This window comes from Dipodomys merriami, unplaced genomic scaffold, assembly GCF_024711535.1.
Source record: "Dipodomys merriami isolate MVZ:Mamm:240054 unplaced genomic scaffold, mDipMer1.0.p SCAF_19, whole genome shotgun sequence".
In the NCBI taxonomy this organism is placed as follows: domain Eukaryota; kingdom Metazoa; phylum Chordata; class Mammalia; order Rodentia; family Heteromyidae; genus Dipodomys; species Dipodomys merriami.
The window spans coordinates 24,495,817-24,516,820 of record NW_027203270.1 but is presented as its reverse complement, the minus strand read 5'-3'; the positions used below and the strand labels follow the sequence as shown (position 1 = coordinate 24,516,820).

The 21,004-nt window shown below is 55.7% G+C and overlaps 2 protein-coding genes across 4 annotated transcripts; one reads left to right on the top strand and one right to left on the bottom strand.

Moving 5' to 3' along the window:
• The first annotated feature begins 1,468 nt into the window (after positions 1-1,468).
• Fam171a2 (family with sequence similarity 171 member A2) lies at positions 1,469-14,712 on the top strand. 3 transcript variants are annotated; one of them, XM_070027866.1, is made up of 9 exons: positions 1,469-1,849; positions 2,662-2,868; positions 6,770-6,997; positions 7,227-7,319; positions 11,521-11,679; positions 11,759-11,938; positions 12,019-12,144; positions 12,237-12,363; positions 12,769-14,712. In XM_070027866.1, exons 2-9 carry the CDS (start codon positions 2,826-2,828, stop codon positions 14,243-14,245), a joined length of 2,433 nt encoding a protein of 810 aa, XP_069883967.1. In that variant the 5' UTR covers positions 1,469-1,849; positions 2,662-2,825; the 3' UTR covers positions 14,246-14,712. The 3 variants fall into 3 exon arrangements, with proteins under 3 accessions (XP_069883967.1, XP_069883965.1, XP_069883966.1); XM_070027864.1 differs by lacking the exons at positions 1,469-1,849; positions 2,662-2,868 and adding an exon at positions 3,282-3,546; XM_070027865.1 differs by lacking the exons at positions 1,469-1,849; positions 2,662-2,868 and adding an exon at positions 3,283-3,546 and having other exon boundaries at positions 12,019-12,135.
• Positions 14,713-14,824: 112 nt separating this feature from the next.
• Grn (granulin precursor) lies at positions 14,825-20,982 on the bottom strand. Its single transcript, XM_070027863.1, has 13 exons — positions 20,914-20,982; positions 18,569-18,713; positions 18,354-18,479; positions 18,154-18,238; positions 17,607-17,719; positions 17,377-17,515; positions 17,163-17,290; positions 16,818-16,944; positions 16,479-16,576; positions 16,147-16,392; positions 15,715-15,948; positions 15,399-15,629; positions 14,825-15,297 (listed from the first exon to the last, which is right to left on the bottom strand). The coding sequence occupies exons 2-13, from the start codon at positions 18,704-18,706 to the stop codon at positions 15,160-15,162; spliced, it is 1,803 nt and encodes a 600-aa protein (XP_069883964.1). The 5' UTR covers positions 18,707-18,713; positions 20,914-20,982; the 3' UTR covers positions 14,825-15,159.
• Between the last annotated feature and the right edge of the window lie 22 nt (positions 20,983-21,004).

Sequence of the window (21,004 nt, the reverse complement as noted above, 5' to 3'; positions counted from 1 at the left end):
CAGCTGAGTTCAATCCCCAGGACTGGCAAAATCAAAACTAATGAAAACAAAAAGGTAGAGATGTGCCTAACAAGCATAAAGTTCTAAGTACTGTCAAAATAAAAATAGATGAAGTATATATTTCATGGTTTGGGGTAAATAAACCTCCAAATGATGCAGAACATGAGAAAATAACATGCTTCCCTGTTTCTCCCCAAATTGGCTTTTTAACCTGTGTTTAGAGTGAGGAAGGAAAGAGGGAGGCTGGCTAGTTCTCCGCAGGCTGAGGACAGTGTCATGCCAGGGAGGAGACAGCAGATGTTGCCTCCTGATCTCCACTGAGAAAGGCCCTCTGTTAGGAAAGGGGGAAGGTTACAAGATGACCCTCCAGCTGCATAGAATGGAGTTGGGAGACAAAACTGGGGGTCCCCAGGTATTCCAATGATTTGTTAATTTGTGTTTACTGAGCACCTACCATGTGCTGTGGCTGTTCCAGTGCCAGGATGGAATGGAAACAAATGCCCTATGGGACTTACGTTTAAACCAAGAAATCAATATGTGATGATGGTGGCCAAAGCTGTATGTGGAAGTGAAGGGAAGGAGACAGTGATAAAATGAATGTGGGACATTGCCATTTTCTGGATCATGGTCAGGGAAGATGGCTCTGAGGAGAGGGGAGCCAGGCAGAGGGCCAAAGATAAGGTTAGAAAAGTAGGGAGAGAGCAGGCAAGTGGGCATATCTTGTGATGATGGGTAGAAGTTTGAACTGGAAACTAAATGGTGGGGAAGCCACTGATGTCACTGATGTACAAACTTACCGCACAAAAAGTAGATGCTGAGGGGCTGGGAAGGTGGCTCAGTGGTAGAGCGCTTGCCTTGCATGCCTGAGGCCCTGGGTTCGATTCCTCAGCACCACATAAGAAAAAAGAAATAAGCCGGAAGTGGTGTTGTGGCTCAAGTGGTAGAGCGCTAGCCTTGAGCTGAAGAGCTGAGGGACAGCGCCCAGGCCCAGGGTTCAGGCCCCATGACTGGACCAAAAAAAAAAAAAAGTAGATGCTGAGTTGGATGCTGTAATCCTACCTCCTCCAGAGTCTGAGATCTGAGGATTGCGGTTCCAAGCCAGTCCACCCAGGAAAGCCTGTGAGATGCATCTCCAATTAATAACTAACAAAGCCAGAAGCAGAGCTGTGGCTGAAGTGGTAAAGCACTAGCCTTGAGCACAAAAGCTCAGGGACAAAAGCCAAGGCCCTGAGTTCAAGCCCCAGGACTGGCACCAAAAAAAAAAAAAAAAAATTCTGAACAGAAGAATCTGACAATCTTGGGGCTGGGAAGGTGGCTCAGTGGTACAGTGCTTGCCTTGCATGCATGTGGCCCTGAGTTCGATTCCTCAGCACCACAAACACAGAAAACGGCCAGAAGTGGCGTTATGGCTCAAGTGGTAGAGCACTTGCCTTGAGCTGAAGAGCTCAGGGACAGCGCCCAGACCCAGAGTTCAGGCCCCATGACCGACCAAAAAAAAAAAAAAAATTTAAAAAAAAATTAAAAAGAATCTGACAATCTGACATCCATGCATGACAAGTTCTGGAACCAGTTTCTAGTTGGGTGAGTGTAAACATTTAAGAAAAGATTGAGCCATGATGATTGAACAGCAGCCAGTTCCCTCTCCACTCCAACCTTGGGATTGGCTGGCCCCAGACCACTTATCTTGATCCAGCAAAGCATTTGGCAGGTGTCCTTATAGACAAGGCAGAAATGTGAGCTGGATCAGAGAGATCCAGATTTAGACCTGAACAATTCTGCTAAAACTGAAGATCTCCACAGAGTGTCTCAAAGCTCCATCCTGACCCTGGGCTGGCTGGCTGGCGTCATGGTGAGTTCCTCGAGTAGAGCAAAGGAAGCCACTCTTCATTCTGCAGATGGGCAGGGAGGGACGCCAATACAATGGGTGACTGAAGCAGATTCAAGGCAGCCTTGACAGATTGGAAAATTGGGTTGAAACCAGCAAGATTAAATTCACCAAGGAAAAGTGATAAATCCTGTGCTTAGGTTCTAAAAGTTGGTTACATAAGAATAGGATTGAGAAATCTGGTTAGAAATTGTTAAAAAAAAAAAAAAAAAAAAAAAGGAAGAGATGTAGGCACAGAGGTGCAGACTTGTAATCCTAACTACTTAGGAGACTGAGAAGAGAGGATCTTGAGTTTAAGGTCAACCTGTACTACTAGCAAGACCCTGTCCAAAAGTGTGTGGGAATAGAGAAAAAGGAAGAAAGAAGGAAAGGAAAGATTAAGGAAGAAAGGGAAAAGGAATCCACAGCTCATTGTGAAGTCTCCTTAAATCAGAAGATTCAAGTAAATGGTTCTAACCATGGGCCAACCAGTGCTGTCCTCTGGGTAATGAGGTCTTTGTATGAAGTGTCCAGTCCTGTCTCCTGGGCACACTACAGAGAAGGTAGCAAGCCAGAGAGGACCTGGAGGGGGGATGATGAACTGCTTAGATGAGGATTTGAATATACAGGACAGAATTTGGGCCATGACAACCAGGAGGAGTAATGAACTAGAATGAAAGAACAGTCTTCAGCTGTGGGGCTGAAGAAGAAGGAAAGATCTAGTTTGTCATTCACAAAGTTTAATACCAGTGGGACCAATGGATAACTGTGAGTGAGAAATTTGTTTCTGTCTCTAGACGAACTTCCCCACAACGATGGTGGTCCCAGAAAGCGTCTCATTACCGAAGAGAAGAACAGCTACTTCCTCACTGTGTATTACATAGTTGCAAATAGACTCTACATCATTATTTAATTTAATCGTTGCAACAACCTTACTAGGTTACAATTCCCATTCAAAAGGATGACTGAGAATCAAAAGGCTAAGGAACTGGTCTGTGGTAAAGGTAGGCAGGCTAGGACCCAGCTCTGATTTGCGGAGGGTGCCGTGCGTGGTTGTCTGTGTGGAGAGAGTGGACAGTGGGGCGGGAGTAATTACACTTTTTTGAGATATTCATGACAGTACTTCTTGGAGAGTGAGCGATAGCCATGCTCCCCCACCCCACATTGTGCACCAAATTCCAGCGCCCCTCGAACCTCCAACCTTGGTGAGTTAACCCTAACTGCTAAATTCGTTTGCAGCTTGGGAGCGCGGGTAAGGGGGCGGGGAGGGGGGGGCTGCTGGAAGGGCTGCGATCCGGGCGGAGCTGGGGGGCGGCGGGCGGAGCGGGGCCGCGAAGGGGCGGCGCCGGGAGAGCCGCGGTGCGGGGCGCCGCCTGCAGGGGGCGCTGGCGGAGGCTCCGGGCGGAGACAATCGCGCGGAGCGGGCGCCGCAGCCGGAGCCCGAGCCGGAGCCCTGAGCCGGAGCCCGAGCGGGGCGGCGCGGCGCAGAGCTGGGGCTGAGCGGGGCCGGCCTTGCCGGGCCGGGCGGCAGCTATGGACCGCTAGGGCCGGCCGGAGCCCCGCGATGCCGCCGCCCAGTGGCCCCAGCGTCCTCGCGCGGCTGCTGCCGCTGCTGGGGCTGCTGCTCGGCGGTGCCTCTCGGGCTCCCGGCAAGTCGCCGCCGGAGCCCCCCAGCCCGCAGGGTGAGTCTCGGCCCGGAGGGGCGATGGTCGTGGGCCTGCGCCCGGCGATCGGGCCCCTGCCAGTAGCCTCCTCTTCGTGGTGCTAGTGGATCGGGGTGTATTCTGTCCCTTGCATTGGGGTGGGGGGGGGGGGCTAAGCGACCTGGGGTCGGCTGTTATGGAGGAAAGTGGGGGGAACTGTCTGGGGCGCAAGTCTCGGGGAGGCACATGGGGGAGGACGGGGGTCCCCAAGCTCGGCGTCGCCACCCCCTCCAGACTTGTTTTTCTCTCTCCTGGTCCTCGAGGCTCTGCTGCCTGAGCCATTGTCTACCGAAGACACCCGCCCAGGGGCGGGTTGGGGCGGGCGCCCGCGCCGCTGCCCCCCGCGAGTCTCTCGCTCGCGACTCTGGCTGGGTGGGGGGTGCAGGCATCGGCTGCCACCCTGGGCCGGACGGGGGCTGGGAGCCTAGAGATGGGCTTGAGGGGGGGAGGGGAGGAGGGGGAGTGGGTGAGGCTGTGGGCGGGATTGACGGCTGGAATGGGGTTCTTCGCCCGGGAGCCTGACAGCTTCTAGCCAAAACCTAGGTTTAGAATTCGGGGTGCACCAAATAAACGCTGATCAGCCCACGGTGGAAGAGGGGCTGCAGTTGGAGGGCCCTGAGAAAAAGGGGTACATTGTGATTCTCAACTCCAGGCACACGGCAGGGCTGTGGTCTCGGAGCCATGCTGAGATGGCTGGCTGGCTGTGGGCAGTGCCAGCTGGGAGGGCAGGTGTCTGGGTCCCCGTCCAGCCGGCCTCCTGCCACTCCTGTCCTCTGACCGCTTCCAGATCACCCCCTCCTCACGTCACTTCTCCCCGGCCCAGGTGGGTGTGTGGGATGGGGGTGGGGCCGGCTCCTGCGGTGGGAGAGGCCACGACTCCGCGCCCGTTCCCTGGGAGCTCCCGCGCCTCCACCCACTCCAGCCCTGTGCCCACCTCCCAGGCTACTGCGCCACCACCCCGCTACGGCTCTCCCTACCCTGCCAGGGAGCTCCATCCCAGCCCAAAGCAGTGCTCCCCACTCCTTCCCCCAACCCGCAGGAGCCGACAGGAAGGGGAGGGGGAAGCGTCTTGTTGAGGGAAGTGGGGTCCGGATGAAGGGAGGAAGAGGTAGGATTTCCTTCTGAAATGAGGCTGACACTGTCTGGATTGTCAGCCCTTGAGACTGGCAAAGGGTCTCCTGCCTCAGTCTCTCCTGCTCTAAGAAGAGAGGAGGTTTTGCCAGGTAGGAAGAGGCTCTAGTTTCTTATGAGGCCCCTCCCTCAAGGCCCTGCACCCCAGGGGAGAGGGCCCAGGGAATTGCCTGGAACCGGGCCAGGATAGGGGGCTCTCTCAGGCAGCTGGCTGGAAGCCCAGGTTGAGGCAAAGGGGGAAGGGAATCCGCTAGGCACCTGCCCAACCCCCAGCCTGGCATTAATGCCTCTTTCAGGCCTTACCTGAACACCTCAGTTTGGTTTCCCCAGGCCCCTCCCTTCTCCCAAGCCCTGGCTGGCCTTTGAGCCCAAGGCATTCCCTCAAGTGAGTACATTTCAGACTCCTGGGTCCCCTCTTCCCAGCTGCTCTGTCCAGCTGCTTCTGGCCCCGGGTAAGGCCAAAGAACAGTCCAGGCACTTCCAGCTTCCCAGAATTCTTACTGGATGTGTTTGCGTGTGCACACACACACACACTCACACTCCTTGGAGAGCTAGAAAGCAGGAGTGGGCCTAGTGGGCCCCAGTCAGCACCATTAGGCTCTGTCCTGAAAGGTTGGAAAAGGAGGTGGGCTCTGGTGAACAGCTGGATGGGATGCCAGGGGCAGGCGTGGCACTGGCTCTGAGTGGAAGCCTGAGCTGAGACACCTGTCACTCTTGAGTGTTGGCCCCACATGTAAGGCCTTCCTGAAGTCTTTGAGGCTCCAGACCTCTCTATGCCCTGCTGCTTTTAGACTTCCTTCTGTATCTGAACCCCTCTAGATTTTCATCCAAGCCCCAGTGCCCAACCCATCTACCTCCTGGGCCCCATCCTGAGGCCTCTGAACCTTTTCAGCCATGACATCCATTCTTAGCAGTAAGGCAGGGGAAGAGCAAGGCATGGTGTTGAGGGAAGGCTGTATGGAGTGGGGAGAGGTAGTGGCAATGGGGCCCTATCACACCCCCCTCAGAGCCCAGGACACCTGCAGGGCCAGCATGTCCGGACTGTCTCCTGCTATAAGCAGCCCCGGAAATGAGAAGACATATGCTTCCCTTCCCAGTCCCCTCCACACTGGTTTCCCCTGGATCTCAGCAGGCCCCCAGATTCTCCTTCTCCTTGCCAGGGGCCCCAGCTCCCTGCCTGATCTGGAATGAGGGCGTTGCCATAGTGACTGCTGCTGACCAGCTATAGACATGAGGGGGAAGGGTCAGGAGATACTTGCTTGGGCTTAAGGGTTGGGATGAGTCCCTAAATCTAAAGGAAAACAGATGTGTGCAAAGGACTCGGGAAAGGATGAGTGATGGGAGTGAACGATTTCTTGTATCCCCTTCTCCATGTTTTTTGAGAGAACTCAAACTTGGACCCACCTCATCTACCTTCCAAAAGGCTCAATCTTGACCTCTCCCCTGTCACCTGAGATACTACCTCCTCCCTTATGCACTCCTCCTCAGCCCTCTCTTTCTCTCCTCTCCACAGACAAGTGGCTAAGAATTTAGATCTTAGATTTAGACTACTATCTCTCTCTGAACACTAGCCACATACCTAGTCTTTGAGCCTCAGTTTTGTTGTCTGTAAAATGGGCCAAGGGTACATTTTATCAAATTTAATACATCATTGACTATAAGACCCATGATTATTTCATGCACCAGTAAGAATGGGAATAATGCTGTTAGGTGTCATTATGATATCATCAATCACAGACACAACCTGGGTACAGAAATGTTGATGAAATACAGTAAACATGTCACCATCCATTCTCTCAGGCTGCTGGTGGCTGAGGGTGTAGCTTACTGGCACGCTTCATGTTCAGCATGCTCAAAACCCTAGGTTTGATCCCCAGCATGCAAAACATAAGCAAATACTAGCTCTTATTTTAGAATATCTGCTTTGGAGTCAGCTCCCAAACCTCTTGTAGCCAAAGTCCCCTCTGATTTCTGGATTGCCCTCAGTTCTCCTCCTCCTGCTCCTCCTCCTCCTCCTCCTCCTCTTCCTCCTCCTCCTCTTCCTCACTCCTCCCCCCTGTCTTGCCTACAGAAATCCTGATCAAGGTGCAGGTCTATGTGAGCGGGGAGCTCGTGCCCCTGGCCAGGGCCTCTGTGGACGTGTTTGGGAACCGGACCCTGCTGGCTGCTGGTACCACGGACTCGGAGGGTGTGGCCACGCTGCCTCTCAATTACCGCTTGGGCACCTGGGTGCTGGTCTCTGCTGCCCGCCCTGGCTTCCTCACCAATTCTGTGCCCTGGCGTGTTGACAAGTTGCCTTGTGAGTGGAAGAGCAGGTGGAGGGGGGTGGGCAGCAGCTGACCCTCCCTCAGCCCCTACTCAAAATAGTCCTTGGGGGCGGAGGGGGGCAGGCAGACTTGATAGCAGCTGCTGCCTGGGCTGGGGTATGCAGAGGGGCAGAGGGAGGAGGAAGCCACTGGGATGCAGATGCAGGGGACGCAGGGTGGGGGGCTTTTCTGGCACTGACAGGTCAACCCTCCCTCTTGCAGTGTATGCATCTGTCAGCCTCTACCTGCTCCCTGAGCGGCCAGCCACCCTCATCCTCTATGAGGACCTTGTACACATCCTCCTAGGCTCTCCTGGTAAGCCCCCCCCCCCAACCCGGCCTTCATTTCACATCAGCTTCCTCCCGCTTCCCTGAACCTAAGACCTCTGTCCTTCACATGTTAGCTGGGTGCCTGAGGCATGTCAATTAACCTCTCTGAGCCACATTTGTTCATGTGGAAGGTATGGAAGGTAGTTATCGACATCATCATCAACCCTGCAAACAAAAGGTGTTCAATAAATATTTACAGTTTACTGGGGTTTCTCGTGGTTTCTACTCTCCCTTTGTTCTTACCTCCCTGCCACCTGCAGTGGATCTCCACGTACTTGTTGTACGCTTGGCAATGGGAGAAGGCCATGAGAGAGTCCTTCCATAGATTGGACTGTCACCCAGTACAAGGCCCAGAACAATGCACAGGGGTCCTTGTGTATGCACAGGCTTTCAGTCTCACTCAGCTAATATTTCCTCCTACTCCTGCACCATGCCAAGTATGTTATGATGGCTGATGCCAGGCACAATGGTAGGGAAGAACATCTCTGCTCTCTACCTTGTGGAGTTCACAGGCAAGTAGGAAGTCAGACAAATGCCATTGCAAACCCTGGAATAGTTCTAGAGCAGGCAGGCAGCTGAGAAGGCAGCCATGTTTGGTGTTGAGACACCCCTGCTCTTGGAGCGGAGCTGGCTGGAGCTGATGGGAATTTAACAAAGGGATAGTGGACCCTGTGAGCTCTGGAGGGGAAAGTGAGCAGCGGTACCTTTGCTCCAGAGGACCTGGGTGTCATCAGCGACTAGGCAGGAGGGGCAATGAGAACATGCTAGGGCTGAGGGCTGAGAACATGCTAGGTTGCACAGAGGCTAGACACTATGTAGCTGATATTAGACAGCCACAGTGGGAGAGCTTGAGTCCTGGTTGGCAAATTACTCTAAATTACTGTTGCTTACTATCCATATGTGTGTGCCAGAACTGAAGCTTGAATTCAAGCCTGGATGTTGTCCCTTGGCTTTATCCGCTCTAGGTTAGCACTCCATATAGCTCCACGATAGTTCCAGCTTTTTGGTGGTTAGAGTCTTATGGAGCACCAGTGGCTCACGCCTGTAATCCTACCTACTCAAGAGGCTGAAATCTGAAGATCACAGATTGAAGCCAGCCTGGGCAGGAAAGGCCCCATGAGATGCTTATCTCCAGTTAACCACTTTAAAAAAAAGGGGGGAAGTGGAGCTGTTGCTCAAAGTGGTAGAGCACTATTCTTGAGGAAAAAAAGGATCAAGGACAGTGCTCAGGCCCTGAATTCAAGCCCCATGACCAAGAGAGAGGGGGGAATGGGAGGGAGAGGATAAGAATCTCATGGACTTTCCTGCCTGGACTGGCTTTGAACCACAGTCCTCAGATCTCAGCCTTCTGAGGGGCTAGGATCATAGGTATGAATCACTGCACACAGCTTTGCTGACTATCTTTATCCCTCTGAGCCTTGTATGGTAGAGGCTTCTCAATGTCCCAGAAGGATTATAAAATGCCCAATAGTCTCTGTTGCCACCTAGCTTCTGGGCTTCCAAGGGTCCCACAGGTTTTAGTATAAAGCTCAGGCCCTTCACAAAGTTGGCAGTGCAGCCAGGCATGGTCGTATGTGTCTATGATCTCAGCTACTCAGGAAGCAGAAGCAGGAGAATCAGATCATGGCCAGCTCAGGCAAAGTCATCAAGACTCCAGCTAAAAGCAAAAACAAAAAAGGGCTGCAAGTACAGCTTGCGGTGACATAAGGAAAGCTGACAGTGCCTTCTAGACCCCAGCCGCCAGCCTCAGCGCTGCTGGCTCTGAAGGCCTGCAGGTCCTTCTCATCCCCTGGAAGGCCTTTCCCTCTTTCCTTCTTGAATGTGTTTCACTTAGTCTTCAAGACGCTGCAGGGCCTTCCCTGCTGAGGGGTGGGCCAAGCTCCCAGCATTTAAGAGAGACATGATGGGATGGGGGCAGGTGGGTGGGCCATGGCACTCAGGGCCCTTGCATGTATATAATGTAGTTAATAATAAAGACTTCTACTGTCACACTTATTACAGGGGTTACTATAGATAATCTGGCCAGCATTTCATACAGCTTAATGTTATCTCTCTCTCTCTCTCTCTCTCTCTCTCTTTCTCTCTCTCTCTCTCTCACACACACACACACACACACACACACACACACACACACACTTTTTTCTTTCCAGTTGTGGGGCTTGAACTCTGGGCCTTGGTGTTGTGCCTTAGACCTTCAGCTCAAGGCAAGTACTTTACTACTTGAGCCACAGCGCCACTTCAGTTTTCTGGTGGTTAACTGGAGATTGAGTTTCACAGACTTTGCTGCCTGGGCTGGCTTTGAACCACAATCCTCAGATCTCAGCTCCTGAGTTGCTAGGATTACAGGTGTGAGCCACCGGCGCCAGGCTTGGAATTGTTTTGATGTCTATCCTCTCCACCCAACACACACACACAGACACACACACACACACACACACACACACACACACACACACACACACACACACCACCACCACCACCACCACCACCACCACCACCACCACCACCACCACCACCACCACCACCACCTCCACCCTAAGCTGTCTAGTGTAGCCTTAGCGATTTATGTCCATTTAAATTGAAATAAATTAATGACTTGTTATTATTATTATTATTATTATTATTATTATTATTATTATTTTGCCAGTTCTGGGGCTTGAACTCAGGGCCTGGGCACTGTCCCTAAGCTTCTTTTGCTCAAGGCTAGCACTCTACCACTTGAGACACAGCATCACTTCCAGCTTCTTCTGTTTATGTGGTATTGAGGAATCGAACCCAGGGCTTCATGCATGCTAGGCAAGGACTCTACCACTAAGCCAGATTCCCTGTCCTTCTTATTTATTTATTTATTTTGTCAGTGATGGGGCTTGAACTCTGGGCCTGGGCACTGTCCCTGAACTCGTCAGCTCATTGCTAGTTCTCTACCACTTGAGCCGCAGTGCCACTTCGTGTTTTCTGAGTAGAGTCTCATGAAGCTTCCTGCCTGGGCTGGCTTTGAATTGTGATTCTCAGATCTCAGCCTCCTGAGTAGCTAGGATTACAGGCGTGAGCCACTGGCGATGGGCTTATTTATTTTTGTGCTAGTTCTGGGGTTCTTTTTCTCAAGGTTGTCACTCTACCACTTAAGCTCCAATTCTGTTTTTTGGTGGTTAATTGGAGATAAGAGTCTCACAGACATTCCTGCCCAGGCTAGCCTTGAACTATGATCCTCAGATCTCAGCCACTTAAGTAGCTAGGATGATAGGTATGAACCACCAGTTCCCAGGAAGAATTCATTAAATGCTTAAAAATTAAAAGTACTAGTAATATGGTCCTGTGGGTATCATGGTGGGTAGCACAGATACATTCTCTGCAGGAAGTTCTTACAGTACCATGAAGGATAGCATTGCATTATACCATGAACTTAAAGGCAGGGAACTGTCTTACTCATCCTTGCATCTTAGGATGGAGAACACTGCTTACCATGGAAGAGATGTTGCTAATTGCTTGAGATCCTGAGCCTCACTATCTTATAGGTTTATATGTTTACTTATTTATTTTGACAGTACTAGGGTTTGGATTTTTTTTCTTTATTTTTCAGACAAGGTCTTGCTTTTGCATAGCTCTGGCTTTAGACAAGAATCCTCCTAGCTGGGCATCAGTGGCTCACGCCTGTAATCCTAGCTACTCAGGAGGCTGAGATCTGAGAATCACAGTTCAAAGCCAGCCCAGGCAGGAAAGTCTATGAGACTCTTATCTTCAATAAACCACTAGAAAACCAGAAGTGCTGCTGTGGCTCAAGTGGTAGAGCACTTGCCTTGAGCTGAAGAGTTCAGGGACAGCGCCCAGGCCCAGAGTTCAAGCCCCATGACTGGAAAAAAAAAAAAAAAAAAAAAAGAATCCTCCTACCTCTCCACCTCCCTCCGGGTGTGTAGGCATGCACCACCATGCCACCATCCCTTGCTCATTTTATAAGGAAACAGTGCTTCACAACAAGCAAGCAACTTGCTAAGGGTCACAATCAGGATGGGAGGTTTCAGGTTCATGTCCCTAACAAGGGAATCATCTATGGCTGTCCTGTTCTCTCCAGGTCACCACCTCTCTGGCCTTTTCAATCGCCTCACCCAGTGGCTCCTCTTCTTCCATACCTGCTTTTTTGTTCTGCTCTCTTGCCCAGGCCACTGCAGCCTCCCTCTCTCTCCATCCAGGTGCCCGCTCTCAGCCTTGGGTACAGTTTCAGCGCCGGGCAGCCCGTCTGCCAGTCAGCTCCACCTACAGCCAGCTCTGGGCATCACTCACACCTGCCAGCACCCAGCAGGAAATGAGGGCTTTCCCTGCCTTCCTGGGCACTGAGGCATCCAGCTCTGGTAAGCCACGTGCCTGATATGGGATACAGAAAAGAACCCCTTCCCACAATTCCTTAGCACTTGTGTCCTCTTCTTTCAGGCAATGGCTCCTGGCTAGAGCTCATACCTCTGGCTGCTGTAAGCGTCCACCTGCTGACAGGCAATGGGACGGAAGTGCCCCTCTCCGGCCCCATTCACCTGTCCCTGCCAGTGCCCTCAGAGCCCCGTGCTCTGGCTGTGGGCACCAGCATTCCAGCCTGGAGGTTTGACCCCAAGAGTGGTAAGTGTCTCAGGAGGTTTCAGTACTGGAGTTTGGGGGGAAGAACATTTAGGAGATTTATGCACCCCGGGCTCTCCTAGGACTGTGGGTACGCAATGGCACCGGTGTGATCCGGAAGGAAGGGCGGCAGCTCTACTGGACCTTCGTCTCCTCCCAGCTGGGCTACTGGGTGGCTGCCATGGCCTCCCCCACGGCTGGTGAGAGTGGTGGGTCATCGGGGCAGGGGGAAGAAAGAGGAAACTTGGCAAGTGGCAGGAAGGTCATCCATCCCTGAACACTAAACCCTTGCCTGGCACAGGGCTGGTCACCATCACGTCGGGCATCCAAGACATTGGTACCTACCACACCATCTTTCTGCTTACCATCCTGGCGGCTCTGGCTCTGCTGGTGCTCATACTGCTGTGTCTGCTTATCTACTATTGCCGGTGAGGGCACCAGCCCCAGCCCCTAACTCCTCTCACCTCAAAAGATCTGCTCTACCACTGGTGTCGCTGAGCCCAGGGGACCTAGGCCAGCCCTCACTCCCAGGGGACCCTAGGACAGACCCACTCCTAGTTGGCTGAGATGCTCTTCTAGGTTCTCAGGCACTTCTAGCACGTGCGCACGTACACACACACACACACACACACACACACAAGTGTTTACCCCATGGGAACCCAAATGTAGCCACTGGACAGGGCCCTGCTTACCACAGACTTTTCCCAGGCCCCTGCTACAATACTCCCCACTTTCTGACAACCCCAGGCGTTGAACCCGATCCTCTGTCTTCATCATGGGGAGTGTGTGGCGGGCTTTTCTTGATGGTCCTCCCTCTTTTCCCTCCTCTCCAGGAGGCGTTGCCTGAAGCCCAGACAGCAGCACCGCAAGCTGCAGCTCTCGGGGCCCTCTGATGGTAACAAACGCGATCAGGCCACCTCGATGTCCCAGCTCCACCTCATCTGTGGGGGACCCCTGGAACCTGCCTCTTCAGGGGACCCCGAGGCCCCACCGCCAGGACCCCTCCATTCGGCCTTCTCCAGCTCCAGAGATTTAGCCTCCTCCCGGGATGACTTCTTCCGTGCCAAGCCGCGCTCGTCTAGCCGCCCGGCCACCGAGCCTCCGGGTGCCCGCGGGGCCGAGGCTGCAGGGCTCAAGGGCGCCCGCTCCGTGGAGGGGCCTGGCGGGCTGGAGCCGGGCCTGGATGAGTACCGGCGGGGACCAGCGGGGGCCTCGGCCTTCCTGCACGAGCCCCCCTCGCCGCCGCCGCCGTTCGACCACTACCTGGGCCACAAGGGGGCGGCCGAGAGCAAGACCCCCGACTTCCTGCTGTCGCAGTCGGTGGACCAGCTGGCGCGGCCGCCGTCGCTAAGCCAGGCCGGGCAGCTCATCTTCTGCGGCTCCATCGACCACCTCAAGGACAACGTCTACCGCAACGTCATGCCCACGCTGGTGATCCCCGCGCACTACGTGCGCCTGGGCGGCGAGGCGGGTGCCGCGGGGGTGGGCGACGAGCCCACCCCTCCCGAGGGCTCCGCCCCCGGCCCCGCGCGCCCCTTTCCCCAGCCCGATCCCCAGCGCCCGCTGATCCAGGGCCACCCGGGTGCGGGGGGCGAGGGCGGCGGGGCCGGCGGCGGCGAGGGCTGGGGGAGCGGGCGCTCGGCGCCGGTCAGCGGCTCGGTCACGATCCCGGTGCTGTTCAACGAGTCCACCATGGCGCAGCTCAACGGGGAGCTGCAGGCGCTGACCGAGAAGAAGCTGCTGGAACTGGGCGTGAAGCCTCACCCGCGCGCCTGGTTCGTGTCGCTGGACGGGCGCTCCAACTCGCAGGTGCGCCACTCCTACATCGACCTGCAGGCGGGCGGCGGGGGCCGCAGCACCGACGCCAGCCTAGACTCTGGCGTCGACGTGCACGAGGCGCGGCCCGCGCGCCGCCGGCCCCCGCGGGAGGAGCGCGAGCGCGGCCCCGCCGCCGCCGCCGTGCCGCCGCCGCCCCCCGCGCCGCCCGCGCCGCCGCGCCTGGCGCTCAGTGAGGACACGGAGCCCAGCAGCAGCGAGAGCCGCACGGGCCTCTGCTCGCCGGAGGACAACTCGCTGACGCCGCTGCTGGACGAGGTGGCGGCGCCCGAGGGCCGGGCGGCCACGGTGCCCCGGGGCCGAGGCCGGAGCCGCGGGGACAGTTCCCGCAGCAGTGCCAGCGAGCTCCGGCGCGACTCGCTCACCAGCCCGGAGGACGAGCTGGGGGCGGAGGTGGGCGACGACGCCGGCGACAAGAAGAGCCCGTGGCAGCGGCGGGAGGAGCGGCCGCTGATGGTGTTCAACGTCAAGTAGCTCCGCCCCCTCCCGCCCGGGCCCGCCCCCAGGGTGCGAACCCCCGGGAGCCCGGAAAGGCGTCCTGGGGCCTGCGAAGCTGTTCCGTGGTATGTGCTGGGTAAAGTCGTGGGAAGGGGCCCTGGATCTGCCTCCAAGCAGGGGGAGGTGGGAGGGGTCCGGCCCCCCACTGGGAGGTGCTGGGGAAGAGGGCTGGGGGTGGGGGGGGGAGCGGTGCCTGTATAAAAGTGGCTGTACATAGAAAGTTCTATCTTGGGAGAGAAGGAGGGGTTACCCAGCCTGGGCTGCTAGTGAGGGCTGGGAAGGGAGGGGGCGTTCTTTGTGGACCCTTGGGAGGGGAGGGGGCGCTGCTTGCTGACCGGCCCATCTCTTGGGCTGCGATGTCACAGGGCCGGTGACTGGGGTAGGCCTGGGGACTAGGGGGTACGGTGATGGGGCCCACCGTGGGCGACAGCAAATATAGAATGGTGAGGTGAACGCCTTGTGTGTCTTTCTGTGTAGGGTGAATGTTGGCACTGGACAAGGATCCCCGTTCAGGGCTCTCCTGGGAGGGTAAGGCAGGGTGGCCAAATCAGACAGTTAAGAAAGTGTACAAACTTTATTGGAGCACACGCACGCGCGTACACACACACACACCACCTGTGGATAGGGGAAAGCACCTGGCCACAGGGTCCAAAGAAATTGGGCGGAGGGGTGGCAGTTTGTATTGTAATGTGGCTTTTTGCCACTGTCCCCTAAATGAGGAAGGCCTTAGATCGAAGCCCCCACCTTCCATGGTAGTGGAGTGATTCAGAGTTGGGGGGGGGGGTCAGGGATAATTAGGGGGAAAAGGAGCGAGGGAGGCCTGAGCAGGTGGATGCTCTCTGGACAGGGTCCAGAGGGCTGAGAAGTATCTTCTGTTCCTCAGCTCCTCCTTACAGCAGCTGTCTGGGGGCTGGGAAGGCCGAAAGGTTATCCCAGCGCGGGTTCTGCCTGCGCAAGCACTTGGTTCCCTTGGCCCCACAGCGGTAGCCGCGAGGACAGCAGTGTCGCCGATCTGCACAGCAGACACCCTGAATAGTTGGGGGGGGGGCGGCGGAGAGAGGAAACAGTTAGACAAGGCAGAACCTGACCCATTCCCATCCCAAGTGCCAGGGTCAGAGGTGGCACTGACCTGATGGTAGGGACAGCAGGCCCAGTCCCCTCGGCTGTTTTGGCAGCAGGTTTGGTTATCATGGCAGAAGTGTCCTGCCCCACACTCCACATCATCCACACCCTCATTAGGGCCGAGAAGCAGGCGGGTGGCAGGACGGGCAGTGTCCACTTCCTTCTCACAGGATCGGGCCTTCACATTGCAGGTGTACCCCGCCGGGCAGCAATGTTGCCGGTCCTCACAGCACACAGCCTGCGGTGATGGAGTGACATCACACTCCAGCCTCCCGTCCTCCGCACCACACCCCCTTTTCCCAGGTCAGCCATCAGACACTCACGTGGGGCAGCTGGCAGCAGGCCCAGCCCCCACTCAGGTTTGGGCAGCAGGTCTGCCCCACTGGGCAGCTGGTATGCTGGTCACAGCCAGTGTCTCCTGTGTGGTTCTGGGGAGCCTTGCGGGCAGGCATTTTCTCTAGTCCAGCCACTAGCTTGTTTCCCTTCTGACACCTTCCCTCAGCCACACATACGTAGCCCTGGGGACAGCAGTGCAGGTGGTCCGAACAGCAGACAGCCTGGGGGATGGGCAGAAAAAGTGTTCTAGAAGTTGCCATGCGGGCAATTGTCTCCTGTCTACAGCTCCTCTAGCTGGGAGATGAATCTCAGAGCTAGGGGCCAGCATGGGCTAGGAAGTGTACAGAGTATAGCACGGTGGCCACCCATCTGACCAGGCCAAGGTACTATCACCCCAGTGCTGCCCCCTACCCAAGCACCTCTGGGATAGGACAGCAGCCCCATTCCCCAGAAATTAGTCGGCAGCAGGTGCTGGATTGGGGACAGCTGGTAACATCATCACAGGAAACATCATTCTTCAAGGACTGTGGGTGTGGCAGGCTGAGGCGGGCTGGGATCTTCTTCATCCAGGGCATCTGGAAGCCTCCCTGTTCGCAGGTTCCCTTCTCAGTGTAACACTTATATCCTGCCGGGCAGCAGTGTATATGGTCCTCACAGCACACAGCCTGGAGTAGACAGAAGGGCCAGTGAGCACAAGGCCTCAGCTTACTGCTACCTCTGCTCAGCCCAGCCCACCCTGGTACTTGGGTACCTGTGTAAATGGGCAGCAGCCCCAGGCTCCTGTCTGAAGACGACAGCAGGTATAGCCGTCTGGGCAGCTCACCTCCATGTCGCACTTCACATCCTTCACTGTATAGGAGAGAGGACAGGTCAGCCTTGTGTGGGGGGGGGGGTCTACCCAGTTGCAGTCTCCACAGCCAGAACCCAGATGTTATAGATAGAAGGCAGAATGTATGCCACCCCGCAGTGATCCCGAGGCAAGACCAATGTGGGGAGGTAGCTGCTGCCTAATCTCTCCTTGCTATCAGCAACCATCCCCACATCCGATCATGGAACAGTTTGGTGGAATAAGGTGGTTTGCTTGAGGTACCTGTGTGTGCAGGCAGCTTGCTCAGGAGGTCTGTAGTGTCATTCTCCTTGGAGAGGCACTTGCTCTGGGTCAGGTCACACACAGTGTCCTGGGGGCAGCAGTGCTGGTGGTCGGAGCAGCAAATGGCCTGGGTGAGGACCAGAGGTGAGTCTAACTTCCAGTCTTAAGTGAGCATAGGAAGCAGCCAGGCTTATGCCTGGCACTGCTCCAGTCCCCCCACTAGGGGGCAGCATGAGCCCTGAGCAATCAGACAACTGACCCCAGCCCCTGGATCCCCCTGTAAGGCGGTGTCCAGGCCAGGGTGGCTGTAAGTACACAGCCAAGCTGGCTCCAGCCCTCACTCACATTGGGCATTGGGCAGCAGCCATAGCTTCCATTGGGCAGCTTGCAGCAGGTAGAATCATCAGGGCACTGGCTCCGTGCATCAGGACACAGAACTGAGCTGGGCAAAGCCACTGGACGAGGAACTGGGCCTGAGGGATGGCCAGGTGGAGGGAACTTAGCCAGGAGTCAGATTAGGCCTCACCGCAACCCCCAGCCTGAGGTTCTCCTTCCTCACCTGCCCTATTAGTGCTTCTTTGTGCAGGGAACTTCTTTGCTAGGGGGAAGGTGCCTGTGGGTGTGACACAGCGGGTGTGAACCAGGTCACAGGTGGCCCCATGGGGACAGCAGTGCACCCTGTCTTCACAGCAAGAGGCCTGAGAAAAACAGCCATGGATGTACCTTTGCCACCCCCACCTCTAGCCATGCCCCCCACTTCTTCTCACTCCCATCTCCCCACACCTGTACCTGGGGCAAGAGGCAGCATCCCCAGGAGCCATCAAGCATAATGCAGCATGTGGAGGAGTCCGGGCATTCGAACTGGCTACCAGGGCACTGGATAGCACCCAAGAGGTCATTATCTGTGGACAAGATGATCAGGATTCCACCAGCCCAGTCAATGAAAGCCATTTTCCCCATCACTCAAGGAGCTCGTAACATCAGAGCCTGTAGGTCCAGCTCTAGGGGCTCTAGGGGTTGCTACTAGAGCCCCAAGATCCACTACCCCATTCTCCCTGTAAGACAGACCCTGCCTCAGAAAGATGACAGGGTGGGGCATCCAGTGAAAGTGGGTTGTCATTGAATTAGCCTGGTGTGGCCTCTTCCTACCCCACCAAACCTATATCCTCTCCTGCGCCCTCAGGTCCCTGGAGCTGCCTTCTGTCAGAGCATTAGTACGTTTATCACATGAATGAGAGCACAAGGACAGGAATGGGGACCACCCACCCAGGTGGCTGGGGTCCTGAGCACTCTAGGCTCCTATGTGTTCCCTGCTCATCCCCAGCCCCTGTCGCACCTGATCTCTGGAAACAGGATTGCCCATCAGCACTACAGTGGAAGCCCTGGGGGCAGCAGTGATGGCCATCCCCACATGACACGGCCTGCAGGACACAAGGAAGCCTGTGTGGGCAAGGCCCTTTTACCAGAATAGGAGGGTGCAGGGAAAGAGTGAATGCAGCTCTAAGCCCCCTCCAATCGAGCCAATGGCATGCTTACCTTTGGAAAGGGGCAGCAACTGGAAGTTCCAGTGATGGTGAGGATGCAGGAATGGCCAGTAGAGCAGTGGGCATGAGTCTGGCAGGGGCTGCCCAGACGCTGGCTCAGAGTTGTAGGCCACTTGTCCTAGGAAGAGAGAGGATTAAACCAAAAGACCCACTGCAGCCAAGGCTCCAGGGTTATCGATTCTTGTCTAGGGCAGGAATGGCACCCACCAGGACAGGGTTGCAGCAGCTGTAGCCAGTTCCTCTCGGGTCCGGGCAGCAGGCCACAGGGCAGAGTTGGCCATCTGGGCACTGTGTTCCAGCCACCAGCCCTACCCATAAGGCCACCCAGCTCACCAGGGTCCACATGGTCTTCCTGCAGAGTACAAGGAACATTCATCAACCAGCTTAAGCCTAGATCACCCTCAGTTCTGAGGCTGTGCTCACCAAGGGGCATGCCTGGACTCACTGCACCTCCCCAACAGCTGCAGGCAGGAGGACAGAGATATGGATTGATTCAGCTTCCTACAGGCACCCCTTCTGTTATACATGCACCTGCATGTACCCATCAGAGCATTTGCACATGTGTGGATCCATGTCTCCACTCAAGGCCCGAGTGTCTGTGGGTGAGTGTGTTATACAGGCTTAGGAGAATATGGAAGGCATGTGGTTTCTGTGGGCCTGATCTGTGAGGAAGTGGACCAACCCTGAGGATATGAGGAAGGCCTCAGAGGCCATGTAGCACGACAGGGGTGCGAGGAGGGAGTCCTACCAGAGTTCCCTTTCCACAGCCAGCCAAGTGTCTGCGTGATTGATGTTATGCTCCCATTTGCAACCGGCTAAAGCCTTTCAGACTGGAGCAATCACATGATCATATGGGAAACCACAGAGTTGAAAGTGTGAAAGCAAAGTGTGAAGCAAAGTGGCAACAGAGTCTGCCCCTTCCCTAGAAGCCAGTCACTGCCTGTTCACAACTGTCCTCTCTGCCAGGACAGGGTTAGGTTCATAGGCTGGCTCATCCTTTGAGAAAGTTATGTTCTGAAGCCCCCTAACACTACCAGGGTTCCTTGTAAACTCCCCAGTACACCCATTACCTCTGCCTCTCTCTCTCCTACCCTGGCCATGAGCCTCAAGAGTTTTGTCCACTCGGCTGCCCATCTGCCTCAGCAGGAGAAATAGAACCTTGTCTCTGGTTGAGCACTATCTCACTTCCCTAACAAACTCACAGCAGCTCCCCACTGGGGGAGCAAAACCAGCAATGTCTTGTGAGCCTCTCAGGACCCAGTTACAACTTTTCTCAAAGCAGTAACAATCTCCTTCATTTCCCAAAGAGGGAAATAAATTCAGAAAGGTTGTCACATGTCATACATGAAGTCATAGGGATGACAGGCTTTCATGGCTCCAGAGCACATTGGACCTGGGTTTGTATCACCAGTGGTACCCTAGACACTGCCAGGGAACAGACCCCCCCAAGGCCCAGGTGGACAGAGGCCTGAGATCTACGTGGAGGGAAAGAGACATCAGCATTTCTTGGGGAAGTGACAGAAACAAAGGATCAGAGATTGCCTAGAAAGTCCACTTAAGGACTAGTCCTGGAATTGCCACCAACCAATTGTGAGGGTCTTAGAAGTTCCTTGTCTATTTGTCTCAACTCTCCCGTGTGTGGTTAGCAGGAACCCCTAACCAGTATGTGGACATTGTTGGGAGCATTCTCTACCAAGCCACTCAAATCTTCCTCTTCACCTGGTGGCCTTTCACCTCTCCTTGCCCCACAGATGCCCCACCAGCTTCCTGAGTGTCCAGTGGCGACTCTCAGCAGGCAGCAGAGGGGAATCTGGCACCCTGCTGGTTTATCTATACTTTTCTTCCTGTTTAGCCCGAGGTGCGGGGGCACAGCGTGTGCTTCTGCGGAACACTCGCTGCAGGCGCACAAAGAACGGGAGGGGTCAGAGTGGCCACCACTCTCACCCCCACCTCACGGTGTCCAAACAGCCAAAAGGCAGCCCCTGAGCTCCGCAGTCTTCCGCTAGGGGGCACCCCCAACCCCGAGTGTCCAGGGGAGAGGAATTTCCCAAAAGGCGAGTCAATCCAGTTGCCAAGGGGCAAGGAAAAGAGGCGGGGAGAGGCAGAAGTTAGCTGTCCCACCCTCCACCGGAGGAAGGCTCGCAGCCTCAGCTCCCAATTCCTCCTCCCTGCCCCCTGCCCCCAAGGAGCCCCCAGCTAGGGGAGGTCGGCCCCCCAACTCCAAGCCACTGAGAGGCCCACCCACCACCACCAGAAAGGGACACGGCGGGCACCAGTCGACCGAGGCAGAAATGCTGGTGCAAGGACAGGGCGTGCCCCGACTTCCCGGCATGCGCGACCAACCTGTTAATGGGGTGGGGTCGCTGCAATTACTCCTTATCTCCTTTCCCCCAAAACCAAAACCCCTCCCCTCTGTGCATCAGGAGTTCCTATCAGCACGGGTCTTCCGTTGTCTCAGGGCTGAGACCCCAGAGGATCCTCGAGCACACACGTTTCCGCAAGGGCCCCCCCCGGGCCAGGGGCAGAGCGAGGTGCGCACCCCTCCTTCCTACCTGAGACCGCGTCCGTGCTCCCTGGTTAGCCAACCCCGGTCAGCTCCCGGCCTTCTGCCCCTCCGCGAGACGACCCGCCCACAGAGGTTCC